This window comes from Micromesistius poutassou, assembly GCF_964030765.1.
Source record: "Micromesistius poutassou genome assembly, chromosome: 16".
Lineage (NCBI taxonomy): Eukaryota > Metazoa > Chordata > Actinopteri > Gadiformes > Gadidae > Micromesistius > Micromesistius poutassou.
In genome coordinates this window covers 10277484-10293085 of record NC_140286.1, presented here as the reverse complement: position 1 = coordinate 10293085, position 15602 = coordinate 10277484, and the positions used below count along the sequence as shown (strand labels likewise).

At 47.4% G+C, this 15602-nt stretch overlaps 1 protein-coding gene across 1 annotated transcript in view; it reads left to right on the top strand.

The window, feature by feature from the left end:
* The window catches only part of LOC311360493 (dual specificity calcium/calmodulin-dependent 3',5'-cyclic nucleotide phosphodiesterase 1A-like), a gene marked incomplete at its 5' end in the record, with an annotated part of 69295 nt that overhangs the window by 52309 nt on the left and 1384 nt on the right, over positions 1 to 15602 (top strand). The window contains 10 exon segments of the mRNA XM_084480570.1: positions 234 to 300; positions 588 to 704; positions 1411 to 1551; positions 4226 to 4326; positions 5101 to 5229; positions 6376 to 6477; positions 9270 to 9390; positions 10960 to 11041; positions 11168 to 11288; positions 13962 to 14128. Coding sequence (XP_084336696.1) covers positions 234 to 300; positions 588 to 704; positions 1411 to 1551; positions 4226 to 4326; positions 5101 to 5229; positions 6376 to 6477; positions 9270 to 9390; positions 10960 to 11041; positions 11168 to 11288; positions 13962 to 14128 — 1148 coding nt within the window.

The following is a 15602-nucleotide window of genomic DNA, read 5'->3' as shown; positions in this document are numbered from 1 at the left end:
ATGTATTACTGTATTACTTACTATGATGCCTAATGTTGCTTAATGTTGTTGAAGCACAAACCTCGCAGCAGTCCCTAGACCCGAACGAATGGGTGATGAGAAGTCATCTGTAGAAAGTCCAGTACCATTTTAAAGCAGCTTATGTTTGTCTCCATTGAGGATCGGATTTGTATTTGGGCTGATAACGCCGAATGCTCAATCCATTTTTTTATTTTTTTGTTTTATCCAAACAGGATGTACAGACGCACCTCCAACATGGTTGGACTCAGCTACCCTTCCTCCGTAATATCTGTGCTTAAGGTATTAGCAGTAAGGTCTACGCACAAACACACACATACACACACACATACACACTGTCGTACACATACACACATGCGCACACACACATAGGTGAATGTAAACACACGCGTTCTTGTCTATCTTTATTTCTTTATTTCAGTAATTCAGTAAAATCTCTATTTCACTTCTTCCACACAAACACAGGATTCATAGGACCCGGTAGAACTAAAACACAAGCGTTCATACCAACAAGTTTACAAACCCCCCATCCCCATCCCAATTTATTCGTGTCTGTGCTTCCTCCCCAGAACGTGGACAAGTGGTCATTTGACGTGTTCGCCCTGAACGAGGCGAGCAGCGACCATGCACTCAAGTTCATCTTCTACGAGCTGCTCACCCGATACGACCTCATCAGCCGTTTCAAGGTACAAGCCGGAGGAGCGATCTCGTTGCACGCTGCTCCCCTCCCCTCGCCACTCCTTTGACTCAGTGACATAAGGCAGCGTTAGGTCAGCCTGAGGCCCCTCGGATTTCACTTCACTGCAACTTTCTTATCCGTTTCCACAGCTGCTTTGTGTCCCGTCCCGTCCGTGGCAGGTTTTAGTGTCTGCTTTCAACCAGATTTACATTGGGCTTTTATTCTGCGTTGTGGAGAGGGGGTTACGTCTGGCCTTTATCATGATCGTGCACGCACGCGCTCTGTTTCTGTCTACCCGCTCTCGGTAGCGTTTTATGACTGACGGCGCTCCACTCGGGAGTGGAAACATCTGAGAACAAAAAAGTAAAGAATATAAAACTTTGTTATCTTTGAACGTGCTCGGCTGCGGATAAGGGGGGGGACGCATAGAGGTTCGTGGCTCACTGCAAGCTCTGATTGGACGAGAGCTTGACATTATTTAGTGGTTTTGAATTCATATGGATATGAATTCGGTATGAACTCAAAACCACTATTGTACACTTATATGTATGCAGGCTATAATGTCAACAGGAAATTCCTCCCCCGGATGCAAAGGGTCCTTCACATTCACATTAACCCAGGAATATCCCACCCTCGGTGGACTAATCTAATTGAGATTCCATCATGAAGCCTCTTTGACCTTGACGGATTTAGATTGGACCTGTTGCTTGCAGATTCCCATCTCAGCGGTGGTGTCCTTCGTGGAGGCCCTGGAGGTGGGCTACAGCAAGCACAAGAACCCCTACCACAACCTGATGCACGCCGCGGACGTCACGCAGACCGTGCACTACCTGCTGCTCAAGACGGGCATGGTGGTGAGCCAGCCTTGTTCACACACATGCACACACACATGCGGTGCATGCACAAACGCACACACATCAGGGAAAACAGATGTAAATTAGCCTTGTGGCTATAATGTGGCTCAATTATATATTGTGCATTGTCCCTCTCAAATAAACGTAAAATAAATCAAATAAAATCCATCCAGTACATGTACACACGCGCATACATACACATACAGCACATGCACAGACACACGCACACACAGTACATACACATACACACACACACACACACGCACACATACAGTACATTCACACACACACACACACACAGAACATGCACACATACACATACATACAGTACCTGAACAGGAACCTGCTGGAAACCAGTCAGGTTCTGAAACAGGCCTGAGTCAGGCCCGTTTTAATTGTAACTTAACTGTTACTTTTTTAAAAACTTTCCTGTATAATAAAAACAATTAAAAAATTTAAAAAGTACATGCACACACACACACCCACACACACACACACACACACATATACAGTTCAAGCACGCACACATGCACGTGTGCACAAATACAAAAAAGATATCAAAAGTATCTGGCACCACCGTCTACCGCAGCCCAGAGTGAACGTTGCCGTTGATGTGAGGCAGTGGGATGATTCACATCCAACATCCCTGTCGTTGGACGTGTGTTTAATTATAGCCTATCCTGACATGCCGCTTTAGAATGGATCATTTTCTTCTCCTGAACAATTCATGTTTAATTATTTGCAGGAATATAAAGAGACTTGACAAGCGTGACATCCGAGCAAATTCTTTAATCCCCATTTTGCTCAAGGCAATGTGTGAAAATATATATAAATAAATATATGTGTGTGTGTCTGTGTGTGTGTGTGTGTGTGTGTGTGGCGGTGGTTATGTTTACTATCATAGTGTACATATTTGTAGACTATTCCCCCCACACCATACAGTACAGTACAGTACAGCACCCAGCAGAACACAGCAGCCCACGGTGCTCCACAACAGCATTGTTCCAGTGTATAACTCCACCGCGCCAGTGATTCTTTCACCCTTACATTTTTAATTCCCTGGTGATCGATTCGGCCCCTCACCACCCCCACTAGCTCCGTCAACTAATGCTGCTCTCCATCCCCCCAAACAGCCTGGCTGGAGGTGGTGGACCCCCTGCCCGCCCCCTCTCCCCCCTCCTCCCCTCCCCCCCCCCTCGCTCTCTCTCTCTGTTTTTATTTAATCACCTAAATAAGGTGGCTGCGACAGCTGTCGTCAGGAGTGTGCCCGGGCCGCGCCTTCAGCAGCAAACCACATTACTAGCTGGCGCTTGCGGGCCCCTGGGAGACTGGCAGCGCTGGCATCTATCATGCGCCGGGGCCCTTTACACTCCATTAAATCAACAATCAGCAGGTCATTGATGAAGCAAGGCCCCGCTAGGAAACACACTGAGGGGATGGATCGGCCATCTTGGTTGCCCGGGTTATTAATGACTCAACACCCACCTCAATCCCCCCCCCCCCTCACACTGATTAGTCACCGCTATTGATTGGGCTGCCGGCGCCGAGTAACATGTGGTGTGTGTGTGTGTGTGCCATTTATAATGCACACCTCATAAATAAATTCTACCCCATATACAAATTATTAATGCACACAGTTTTGTTATAACAGAGGATAAGCATTGCTTGACAAAATGGAACACAACAACAACAACGAAAAAGCAACACTTTGAAAACAACACTTATTGTTGAATCACAGCACATGTGTAGACCCGTGCAGAGCAGCAGCTCATCTCATTGTGCCGGGCAGAGCCATGTAGCCATAAGGTGAGCTTCATGGCTCTATGAGGGCAGGTTACTCCTGCTGCAGCATTTCAACAAGCTGTCAAATGGTTGTTTTTACCAGTGAACTCAGCGCTGACCTTAGGGGGGGTTGGGGGGCGGACGTTTCCTGTGAGCAAAGTGTCGGGAGTCAGCAGGGCGGACTCTAATGTGTTTCTCAATGATTCTCCCCATCTACGCCTTGCGTTCCGTTCTTCTGACCTCATCTCCTACTCCTCCTCCACATTTGTCTTCTATCGTCGGTGACGCTGACTCAGTCCCGTGCGCGTTGGTTTTTCTCTCGTCCGTGCCTTGTTTTGTGCCTGAATAAGCAACTTTGTTTCATTCTTTTCACGTCTCTTTGTTATTTTTCTTGTCTCTTCCCACCTAATGGGTTCTTCCCCTCGGATTTCCAATTCCATCTCCATCACTCTCTCCCTCTCTCCCTCTTTCTCTCCCTCCCTTACCTTCTGTCCCTCTCCCTTTCCCTCTCACTCTCCCTCTTTCTCTCTCTCCCTTCCCCTCTCTCTCCCTCCCTTACCCTCTCTCCCTCCCTTACCCTCTTTCTCCCTCCCTTTCCCTCTCTCTCCCTTCCTCTCGCTCCCCTTTCCCTCTCTCTCTCTGTTTTTAGTTCTCCTTTTCCCTCTCTCTTTCTCTCCCCCCCTCTCTGTCTCCCCTCTCTCCCTCTCCCTCTCTCCCTTTTCTTATCTCTTTCTCTCACTCCCTCTATATCTCCCCCTCCCCCCCCCCCCTCTCTCTCTCTCTCTCTCTCTCTCTCTCTCCCTGTTAACCCATGACATTCCCTCATCTCCTCCATCCGCTCCTGTTAATACTCTCTCTCCCCCCCCACCCCCCACCTCCTCTGTCTGCGCAGCACTGGCTGACCGAGCTGGAGATCTTTGCGCTGATCTTTGCAGCCGCTGTGCACGACTACGAGCACACAGGGACCACCAATAACTTCCACATCCAGACCAGGTAATGGATCAGAGCCGTTTTCATAAACATACTGTCACCCCTGATCCACATGTTCATCTGTACGGCAAAGGGGGTCCGGTCGGACCGAGGTGGGGGATGGGGGACACCAATGAACCTCACTGCTATAAGTCAGAATGTTTGCAGAAGATTGCTGTGGCGATTGTAGGAAGCCCAGTCTGGGAGGTCTGTGTAAAGACTGATTGAGGCAAGTGTGTGTGTGTGTGTGTGTGTGTGTGTGTGTGTGTGTGTGTGTGTGTGTGTGTGTGTGTGTGTGTGTGTGTGTGTGCATATTGCTGTGTGTGTGCATATTGCTGTGTGTGTGCCTGTTTGTGTGTGCGCCTGTGTGTGTGTGTGTGTGTGTGTGTGTGTGTGTGTGTGTGTGTGTGTGTGTGTGCGCCTGTGTGTGTGTGTGTGTGTGTGTGTGTGTGTGTGTGTGCATATTGCTGTGGGTGTGGGCCTGTGTGTGTGTGTGTGTGTGTGTGTGTGAGTGCATGTGTGCACGCGTGGGTGTGTGCGTAAAAATAAATCATCTCAACGGCAGAGAACCACAGGGAGGGAGGGAGGGTGTGTTTTTGGGGTCCAATATATTCCACTCTTTTCCATTCTCTCTTCCCAACCCTCAAGTCACACTCACCACACCTCTAATCCTTATTTTCTTATTTTTGTATTACTCGTAACCATGGCGATATAACCGCCCGGCTCCCTACACCTTTAATGGTTATTTTCTTTTTTTTTCTGTTTTTTACTCGTCACCATGACGACGAAACCGCCCAGGTCGGACACGGCCATCCTGTACAACGACCGCTCGGTGCTGGAGAGCCACCACGTCAGCGCGGCGTACCGCCTGCTGCAGGACGACGACGAGATGAACATCCTGTACAACCTGTCCAAGGACGACTGGAGGTGAGACGGGGACACGCCCACCGCCGCGCCCCTTCTAGGGGGGGCGGAGACGGCACAGAGCCCGGGCCGGACGTCAGAAAACGAAAGGGCCCGAGTTAGACTAAAGTCCAAGGACCAAAGGTAGTCCAAAACAGTCCAAACAGGACAGACTAGTCTTGTGTTTAAGCAGAGTTCATCAATAAACATTATTAGTTTGGGTGATCAGACTCCGCTGCCTCTTCTTTGTGGCGGGAATCAGCCAGGTAATCGGGGAGGAGACGGGGGGTGGTGGAGGGCTGCAGCGACATCAGAGTCAGTCATATCGGGACAGGAAGTGAAGGGTACACACACGCTGTACATGAGCGCCGTTTCACTCATCATACAGCAAGGGAATCCTGATTTAGCCGAGGCAGACATGGGAGTGGTTTTCTGCACTGACAACATGGGAATGTTTGACTTGAAGTGACTGAAGTGTGTGTGTGTGTGTGTGTGTGTGTGTGTGTAGTCATCCTGACTGAACTTTTGCTGTAGCTCCATTTTAAACAGGACTCCACGAATCCCCAAAAGGAGTTCATGTTCTTCTACTTAAACCGCAGTGTGAAGTCATCACTCATCTGGCACAACAAATCACAGAGCTCCACGGGGGTAAATAGAAAATCAGGATCAGCGAACGCTCACCGAAGGCTTTTTGTTAGTGGGCGCCACGGTTATAATGATATTACATTGATGCAGACAGCTGGGATATGGCGTCCTGTGGCTCGTGCCAAACGCTTGATGGAGCACATATAAATACGGGGGGGGGGGTGGGGGCTAACCCTAAGCTGTTAACAAAACATTGCCGTTGTCACTGAGAACATTTGTATGTGTGATATGATGGCAATAATAATAATAATTGTTGTCATTATAATCATCATCATCCTCATAAATGCTCTACTGTCTCCAAAACCAATAAACTGTCTTAGCCTCAATTCAATCCCAGATGAGTCCCATGTCCGAGCTCCACCAACTGTTCATTTCACGTTACACTCACACACGCGTAAGGTTTTCGGGTGTCAAATCGTTTTTTTAATGCATTAAATATGGAATCGTGGTTGTAGTCGTGAACCACTTGAGACCACCGATGTGGCTGTAGGTTGTGAGAACGTGTGTCGCTCTCCTTGTGTCCAGAGAGCTGCGGGCGCTGGTGGTGGAGATGGTGCTAGCCACAGACATGTCCTGTCACTTCCAGCAGGTCAAGACCATGAAGAACTTCCTGCAGCAGCCAGAGGGGTGAGTCACCGGGGGGTGGGGGTCGCCGGAGATCCCCTCCACACACTGCTTCACCTTCATCAGCCTCCTGAACCCCATCAAATCCTCATTGACCAAACAGCGGGCCGGCATTAGTGGCTGGCCTTTTTGATGAAACAAACAAGCATACAAAGCCATTGTCCCCCCCAAAACGGGTTCTGTCGGTGGATGCTGTGTTACCACACCGCACGCGACAAGTGCAAGTGGGTGGCAGGGCGATTGAAGTGTTGTATTTTGCATATTTTGCCTAAATAGGTAGTGCACTACACTGCCGTGTAAGTTCATCCAAAAAAAGGGTTAGAAAAAATGTTCTTTGTACACCTAACATACAACCCAACGTGGTGAATTTGTTCCAACACGTGGTTTTGAGTCGAACAAGTGTTTTCTTTGTAGAAATACACATGAGAAACCATGACTGTACACCGCCGTCAGGGGACACACAACCTTTAGCAGCAGTCGCTCTTCAACTCTCTTAGATCTTTTATGATAGACATCCAGCTATATAGCGTACGCCGTGCTAATAGGATCTAATACCCCACTAATTGGAGGGCGCCGCATCTTTTTTTTCTGGACTTGTTTACCCGTATTAAGTGGGATAATGAAGTGGATGATATGTCGCTAATAAACGACAGCACTTTGTAGCTCTGTTTGCATCGCGTTAAGTACTGTGCAAACATAATTACAAGGGGACGAGCGGCCGTTGACAGCGAGATATGATTGCTGATGCATGTTTACTTTGAACGCAGCACACTGACACTGCAGCCGCCGGCGAGGGGAGTTAGGGGTATCGGTCGTGACAACGCACCCTTTGACAACGGTCAGAGCCTCAGTCAGGCTAGCTAGGCTTTCAACACACACACACCACCAATCTACTCTTCGCATCATTTGAAAAACCAATCATAAGGCGCACTCCGTTTATTACACGCAGGCAGTAAGAGACGGAATTGTTGCAGGCAATCAGTGGCGGGATATTAATCCAAGTATCAACCGTCACAGAGTAATCGTAGATGAATGCACCTTTCTAGTGGAACGGCAGCAGCTTTGCCGTAAAAAAAAGAGTCAAATCGAGTCAACCTTTAGTGTAACGTATTGTTTAAACATCTTGCTTGTCCGCAGAGGAGTCTCTGAACAGGGCGATTTGATTTACATGAGCTGCAAGTCGTTTATTCCCCATGAGCAGGAAACGCCATAGTCAGCTACTCACCCTTGAGTTGACGGCTGCTTAAAGCATTAAAGCATAGCCATCACTCCCACACTTTCTTATCATTTTTCACCGACGAGGGTGCTGAGTAGAATGTAATCAGGAGGCTTTAGGCCACACACGTGCAAACATCTTCACAGATAGACACGAACACACATACACGCAAGCATCCACACACAAACACACACGCAGAGCAGACATTAAAGGAATGCTGAGTGAGCAGAAAGCTGCCGGTGGATGAACTCCGAGGTGAAGTCATTTAAGTCACTCAATCTTCCTCCAGGGCTGCTAGGACACTTTGATTCCTAGCCAAGTGAGTATGGATTCAACTGTGGGCGTGTACGTGTGAATGTGTGTGTATGTGTGTGTATGTGTGTGTGTGTGTGTGTGTGTGTGTGTGTGTGTGTACATGCGTGCGTGTGTGAATGCACGTGCGTACGCATATGTCAACCTAATCCCGGATCCAGCATTCCTACTCTGTTTTGGAGGGAGACGGCACAGAGCCTGGGCCGGAAGCAATGAACTGAGAAGGGGAGTAACTTGCGGTTTCCTGTTTTTTGGCGGAGATGATGCAACAGAAAAATAATTACTGTAGCTTTCAAAGGGGATTTAATTAAGTGTATTTCTACAGTTTACTACTGCTGGCTGAGTTTGTGTTTGTGATTTACACACTTAAAAATCCTTGCCTCTAGACACAAATTTTAAGCGAAAGAAAGTGAACCACCCCATTCACTCAGATTTGAGCTTGTTTGCCATTCAACTAAAGATATTATTCAAAAGGCTGACTATTGCACACCTAATCTTTGTTTCAGTTGACTTTACTTGTTGATATGTCGGTGTGCACATCTAACCCTAAAACTCCCTTTGTGAGTGTTTTGGCTTTGGCGATGATCAAGGAGAGCCAGCCAGCCCTGACGAAGCTGTGTGCACGCTACAATGACTTCTACATGTATGAGATACAACTACACACAGTCATGTTATCCAAAGCAACCTACATTCATGTCCCACAGTGCAAGCAGTGGTTTGTAGCACCAACTGCTATCGAGATGAATGATCGACACATATAACAGGAAGCGATAATAATATGAATGTGGTGAACCACTATAGATACAATAAGCAAACTGTGTCTGATCGCATGTCTAAGTGAACAGAAAATTGTCGGTTTGCGGCTCAAGATGTGGAAATAAAAGGCTTTGAGTCTTCCACCAATCAGAAATGTTCAGCCCTGCAAACCCCGCCCCCAAGGTTCCTGAATCATTGGAAAGTCCTAGCCCCTCGAGCAGGGACCTTTTGGATCCACAAGCAGCACAGCCTTTCCATTTTGAATAATATATATTATTTATTTGATCATATACTGTGTTCTGCGGTGAGATGTCAGGAAGGGTATGAAGGCATGACAAAATAGATACCGCCCCAGCCTACACCACATGTATCTAAACACGTTTATGTTGTTCTGTGGGCACTGCAGAAATGTCACAGGTATAGTTAGTGTGGTGGCTGATAAGACGCATTTGCAGAAAAAAAAAAAAGTGTTTTTGTGTCCCCTTGTCTAATTGGAACCTGTGTCCTCCAGCGTGGACAAGCCCAAGGCCCTGTCCCTCCTGCTGCACACGGCGGACATCAGCCACCCCGCCAAGAACTGGGACCTGCACCACCGCTGGACCGCCTCCCTGCTGGAGGAGTTCTTCATACAGGTACACATGCTAACAAGCTGCTGGGGGACCGAGCCCGTTGATGAGGCCCAACGGAAATCGGAATTGAACTGAGAAGGTTTGAGACTTGTATGCATTTGAGACTCGTCCAGGGATGTCAGCCTAGCTTTTGTCTCCAAAGTCCGTGCTTCTCGCGTAGCAGCAGCAGCTCAGATCCAAATCCCTACCAGGAGCAACTCATTCTCTCGTGGCTTAGGAAAGCCCAAGAGATTTCTGGACCGGGGTCCAACATTACCAATAATTGTGATGATGATGATGATTACTGTTATGAATTATTGCTTCAACACGGCACTTCACCACAATCGTGCAGCACATCATTTACATGCAGTGAGTGGTGGGGGAGGGGGGAGGGGGATTCATAGTCATTTCGTCGTTAGCATAATTCTCCCAACATGCTCTCTGGCAGACACTCAGGTCTCCTTTGTCATCTTCGATGATGAGAACAGAACGTGTTCCACAGGAGATTAAAACCCGGGAACGATACCTTGTTCGGCGCACCAGCGTGTGCGGACCGACAGGGTGGAAAGAGTAAATCACTCCGAACGTCAACCCACGACGTCTCAATCCTCCACTGATAGATACGGCCGAGCTAAGTGGATGAGAAAGGGTTCCTCAGAAAACCTTGAGGAACGCCTGCTCTTGTTCATGCCCCATTTAAGGTGTTTTTGTTATGAATAATAAAATATATTCCGTGTAGCCTCCCTCCCCCCAACGTGTTTCCGTAAAAGTGATGTTGGTGGTGGTGGTGGTGGTGGTGGTGGTGGCGGTGGCGGTGGTAGCGGTGGCGGCGGTGGCGGTGGTGGTGGTGGCTCGAATGCTTGGCTACTTTTGAGGGCGGTGGTAGTGCTGTTGCTGTGCGGGGTGTAGGGTGGGCGGGGGGGGTCGTGACCATTTTTGACAGCAGGGTACGGGTTCAATGGAGGATAATGTAATGTGTGTCCGACTGAGAAAGAAATGACTATAAGAGAGTGGACTGCAGTCGCTGGCTGTGCAGAGGATTGCGTGCACTCTCTATGGCTCTATACGGTGCAGTGTGTGATATGAGTCTGTACGAGTGTGTCTATCAGCTAACCGTGCTCAAATGGACTTGTGTGCGATACTGTTGTATTGGTTATTTAAAGGAAAGTCTATACTGTAGGGATAGGGGGAAGTGATTTTTGGATTCTTTGCCTCTGCAATACTACTATTGTCAGGTTGACTTATAATGTAATCAATAATTCGTTATTTAGGGTTAGTTATCTAGGGTTATGTAATCTTCATGGAACCAAATGCATGGTACTGTCCTACAGATGGCGCTATATTATTTGCATGAACTTAGTTTGGTTCTCTTTGTTCATGTTAATTTAACAAACAGCAACCGATCTGTAGAACCTGAACCTCAACAGATACATTCGCACATACAAATCTGAATATTGTACCGCAATATTAACAAAATCGCAATTCTTACCGCACTCAAAATATATATATTTTAAACATTTCTCCCTAACCATTCCCGTCCATAACATAATGTTGAATGTTCAAACCGGAATGCCCCTCCCTCCCATTTCCCAGGGGGACAAGGAGGCAGATCTCGGACTTCCGTTCTCCCCGCTGTGCGACCGCAAGTCCACCATGGTGGCCCAGTCCCAGATCGGTGCGTTGCCTCTTCTGCCTCTACTCCATCACATGTCCTCAATGATGGCTCACCTGAGACACAGGTGAGCCCTTCTGTAACAGGCAGCTGACCGTCGTGTTCTGTGTGTATCCCTGGCATCCCCAGGCTTCATCGACTTCATCGTGGTGCCCACCTTCACCGTACTGACGGACATGACGGAGCGCATCGTCACGCCACTCATCGATGAGGCCTCCCATGCCGGCGTTGCTGGCTTCCGACGCTCCAGGTAAAGCTCCGTCTGTCTGTCTGTCTGTCTGTCCGTCCGTCCGTCTAGCCTCCCTACTGCCCGTCTATCCTTTCTTCCCACGCTGTCGTCGCTGGCTCCCGACGCTCCAGGTAAAGCTCCTTCTGTCCGTCTGTCTGTCTGTCTGTCTGTCCGTCTGTCTAGCCTCCCTTCTGCCCGTCTATCCTTCCTTTTTTTTTGTTCCTCCCTACCGACCCTTTCCTCATCCTCCCTGGGCGAACCATGGGGGAGAATGAATAACTTTAGATGAGCCATTGAGCAAAAGGCACTCAGCTGTAACAATGAAATAAGTTTTAGGTGCACCTGGAGAAAGCAAAGGCGCTTCTCGACTGAACGCGTCCTTGGCTTAAAGCAATTTGCATTTTAAACAACTTCTGAAGGTTAGATTAAACATGAAAACAACTGCCCATAGCTTCCAGACAGACCGGGAAGTAGATAATGAAATGGTGTAATGGCATGGAGTCGAACTTTAAATGGCATTTAATTACGTTGACAGCGACTTCTCTAATCAGTCCTTCATCATCTCGGGTGCATACGCAAGTGTCTGTAAATCTCATCAAGCACACCTGGAAATTGACACTTGCGTACAGGAATCTAGTTTGCACCCCGTTTCCTCGCTGATCTCCCTGGCAAACTTGTTCGGCATACTGAGCAGTTCCCCTAATGCAAATGGCAGTCATCGTGACTCGCGTTGGTTCAATAGAAACCCCCTCAAGACTCTCTCTTCCCTCTCTACCGCTGTCTCTCCCCACGCCGTGTACAGGTGCTCACGTATTTGAATAAACGGTTGTCAACCCACTCACGAGAAGTCATTCATTAAAAGTGGAGGAGCTCTGAAAGTGCATGCATTATATATTTCTATAACTACATACGTATGTATATATCTATACATATATATGTATATATAAATATATATGTATATATACTATATATATACATATATATATAGTATATATATATATGTATATATAAATTAAAAGTGGAGGAGCTCTGAAAGTGCATGCATTATGTATATCTATAACTATATATACATATATATATATATATATATATATATATATATATGTATATATATGGAATAAGATCAAGCAGCGCATGAAGAACCACTATACACACCTGTTCTCCTTTACAAGGGAAGTCATTAACCAAACTCGGCCTGCAGACAGAGGCAGCCGACTGGAAATGCTACATTGTGTTCCCGTTTTCACCCCCTCGCCACGTTTGTCTGTTTACACACACCCACTAGCATGCCTGTGTGTCTGCACGCACACACACACACACACACACACACACACAGACACACACCGAAATACACAGACTGAGGCGGCTCCTGGACGGCATTTAGAGCAGGTTTCAATCAAGTGTCGTATTATTGTGTCTCTCTTTCTCTCCCACTCCATCTCTTGATCTCTCTGGCTCTCTCTGTCAATCTTCCCTCCCTGCGGAGAGTACACTGCAGCCTTACCTGTCAGCAATCTAGCAGTAGCATGTCAGTGGATTGTCAGGGAAAGCAGAGTTGCCAGAAAAGCAGGCATAGCAGAGGGTTAGATTACACCGTGAGGGATGGTTGGTTGGTTGCTCTGGTTTGTGCTGGTGGTGATCTCAAGTTCGAGTTCAGATAAAAGATGATAAATTAGATGTTGAGATAGAAGATAAAACATTAATATAATCATGCTACTACCTTTAAGACCATCGCAATGCAATACTTACCCATGTATCTGACACATTATTTGATTTGATTTGATTTATTTGGAATAATGCAAGTGCAAGCACTTATTTCCATCATGGTCCCTGGTGTTACAAGACAGGACATATATCCACATAAAACAAAACATTAAACAACATAAAAAATGACTATGAGAGGCAAAAAATATAAAAGAATCTTCCCTAACCCTTACTTTCTGTATTAAAGTGCAATGTGCATACATAGACAAACACCAACAGACAACAACTCACATGGTGGAAAACATGTTAGTGTCACTAGGGATTTAAATTCACCATGAGCCAGGATTTTACCTTTTTTCTGAAACAATGATAGTTGTCTATGCTCTTCATTTCCAAAGGTAATTTATTCCAGTTCACCACACCACTATATTTGAGAGTACACTTACCAATGTTTGTTTTGAACTTAGGCAAGTACAAGTCTGCATTACTAGCTCTGGTGTGGTAAGCATGGGCATCCCTACTCCTTATGAAGTGATTTTTAAGGTATGCCGGTGACTTGTGATTTCAAACATTATGGACTATGGATTATGGAGCTGAACTGCCCTAGTTTCCAGGGGGAGCCAGCCCAGCTGTTGGAACTGGAGCTTACCCACATGATCCCTTGATGTGAGCCCCAGCACTACCCTGACTAACCTATTCTGAGAAACCTGCAGTTTGTCTTTTAGGGCCTTAGTAAGACCACCATACCATGAGCCAAGGCCGTAAGCAAAGCAGCATAAAACCAGTGAACTAGCTAGCAGTCTGAGGTTCATTGCATCAAGGAATGGAGCTTTCCTAGCTAGGAATCTGGATATTGCTAAGATACTGACTGATGGATGACTGATACCTTACCACTGACACTTTGTGACTCAAACACAGGGCAGAAACCATTAACCTCACAGCAGTAACGTCCTTGTCACCTTTTGCCCAACGTTTCCCACCTTGTTCCAGCATGAGTTCGGAGGAATCCAAGCGGGGCAGCCTGAAGAGCGCCGGGCTGGACAGCACCTCCTCCGGTCACTGCTCCCTGCTGGCCGTGGACCACAAGAACTTCAAGACCCTGTGGAACGACGAGGTCTACCAGAACCGCGAGAGGTGGAAGGCGCAGGCCGCCAAAGGTACACCCCCGGTGCTCTCAGACCTGTGTTCTGCAGCAAGCCGGGCTCCGACCCAATCCTTGTTCAGCAGGCTGGGCTTCGACCCATCCTTGTTCAGCAGGATGGGCTCCGACCCCATCCTTGGTCAGCAGGCTGGGCTTCGACCCATCCTTGTTCAGCAGAAGGGCTCCGACCCTTCCTTGGTTAGCAGGCCGGGCTCCGACCCGTAAATGGTAATTGGTCCTCATTTATATAGTGCTTTCTCCAAAGCGCTTTACAGTGTTCACTGACATTCACCCATTCATGCACACATTCACACACTGATGGCGGAGTCAACCACGTAGGGCCACAGCCAGCTTATCAGGAGCAATTAGGGTGAGGTGTCTTGCTCAGGGACACCACGACACTCAGCTAGGAGGAGCCGGGGATTGAACCAGCAACCTTGCGGTTACCAGCCAACCCGCTCTACCTCCTGAGCTAATGCCGACCCGTCCTTGGTCAGCAGGCCGGCCTTCAGGAAGGGTCCTCTCGCCTGGCTATTTCCTTATCTAGGAGAGTACAGCTTAACACGTTGTGAAGAAATCAAAGTCTGTGGCCTTAAACTTTCATGATTATTTTGGGAGGACACAGAGTTCATGCCGCACTCAACACTGGTACGAAGCGGCACTCACTTTCATTAGAACACAGCCGAGGGTGACCGTTCCCATTCAAGTTGACCTTTAGTGACCTTAAGTTAAAACCCGCCCTGCTGTTTTAGGTCAAAGATTAGATCACTCATTTGGGATATTATTCACTGTTCAACAGTCGCTATGATCCCGCACGACTTGCAGTGAATTTCTTAGTTCATGGAGGAGAAGGTAAGGTGAGCTGTCCTGCTCAAGGAGCCCTGCAGGACACCTGCAGGCACACTGGGGACATTGGCGAAAGATATGCTAATGGAGTGAGAGCCAACATATTGCTGGGAGCAAAAACATGACACAAGAGGCCTGGAATCTTCCACGACTGCTGTGTTGTGGGCTCTGCTGCTGATGGTGGTGGTGGTGGCAGTGATGGTGATGGTGGTGGTGGTGGTGGTGGTGGTTGTGGACTTAATCAGTACCAGCTTGAAAGTGCTGTAAAGTGGGCAACACTGGCGACACCCACAAGCCATATGCCATCGAGGCAATCAAGGAAAATAAGAGCCCTTGCGGTTCAGAATGTACTCAGCGGAATGGTATAAAAGGCTGCCTCTACTAGCCTCTACTGGTAGAGAAAGAGTATTACACAGTGTCACTGAAAGGAAAGGGCTCACCTCCCAAGTCCACATAATCGGGCTGAGAGAAAACATCAACAAACTGCATAACATATAAGCACCCATTTTAAGGAAACCATCTCAAAATAATTGTGTGATATTGATTAATTTGGATGGAGTTTATGTTTTATGAAATGTATATACATATGATGGCAATTGCAATGAACATTGTGCATGAGGTAAACTACTGATAGATCCAAATGT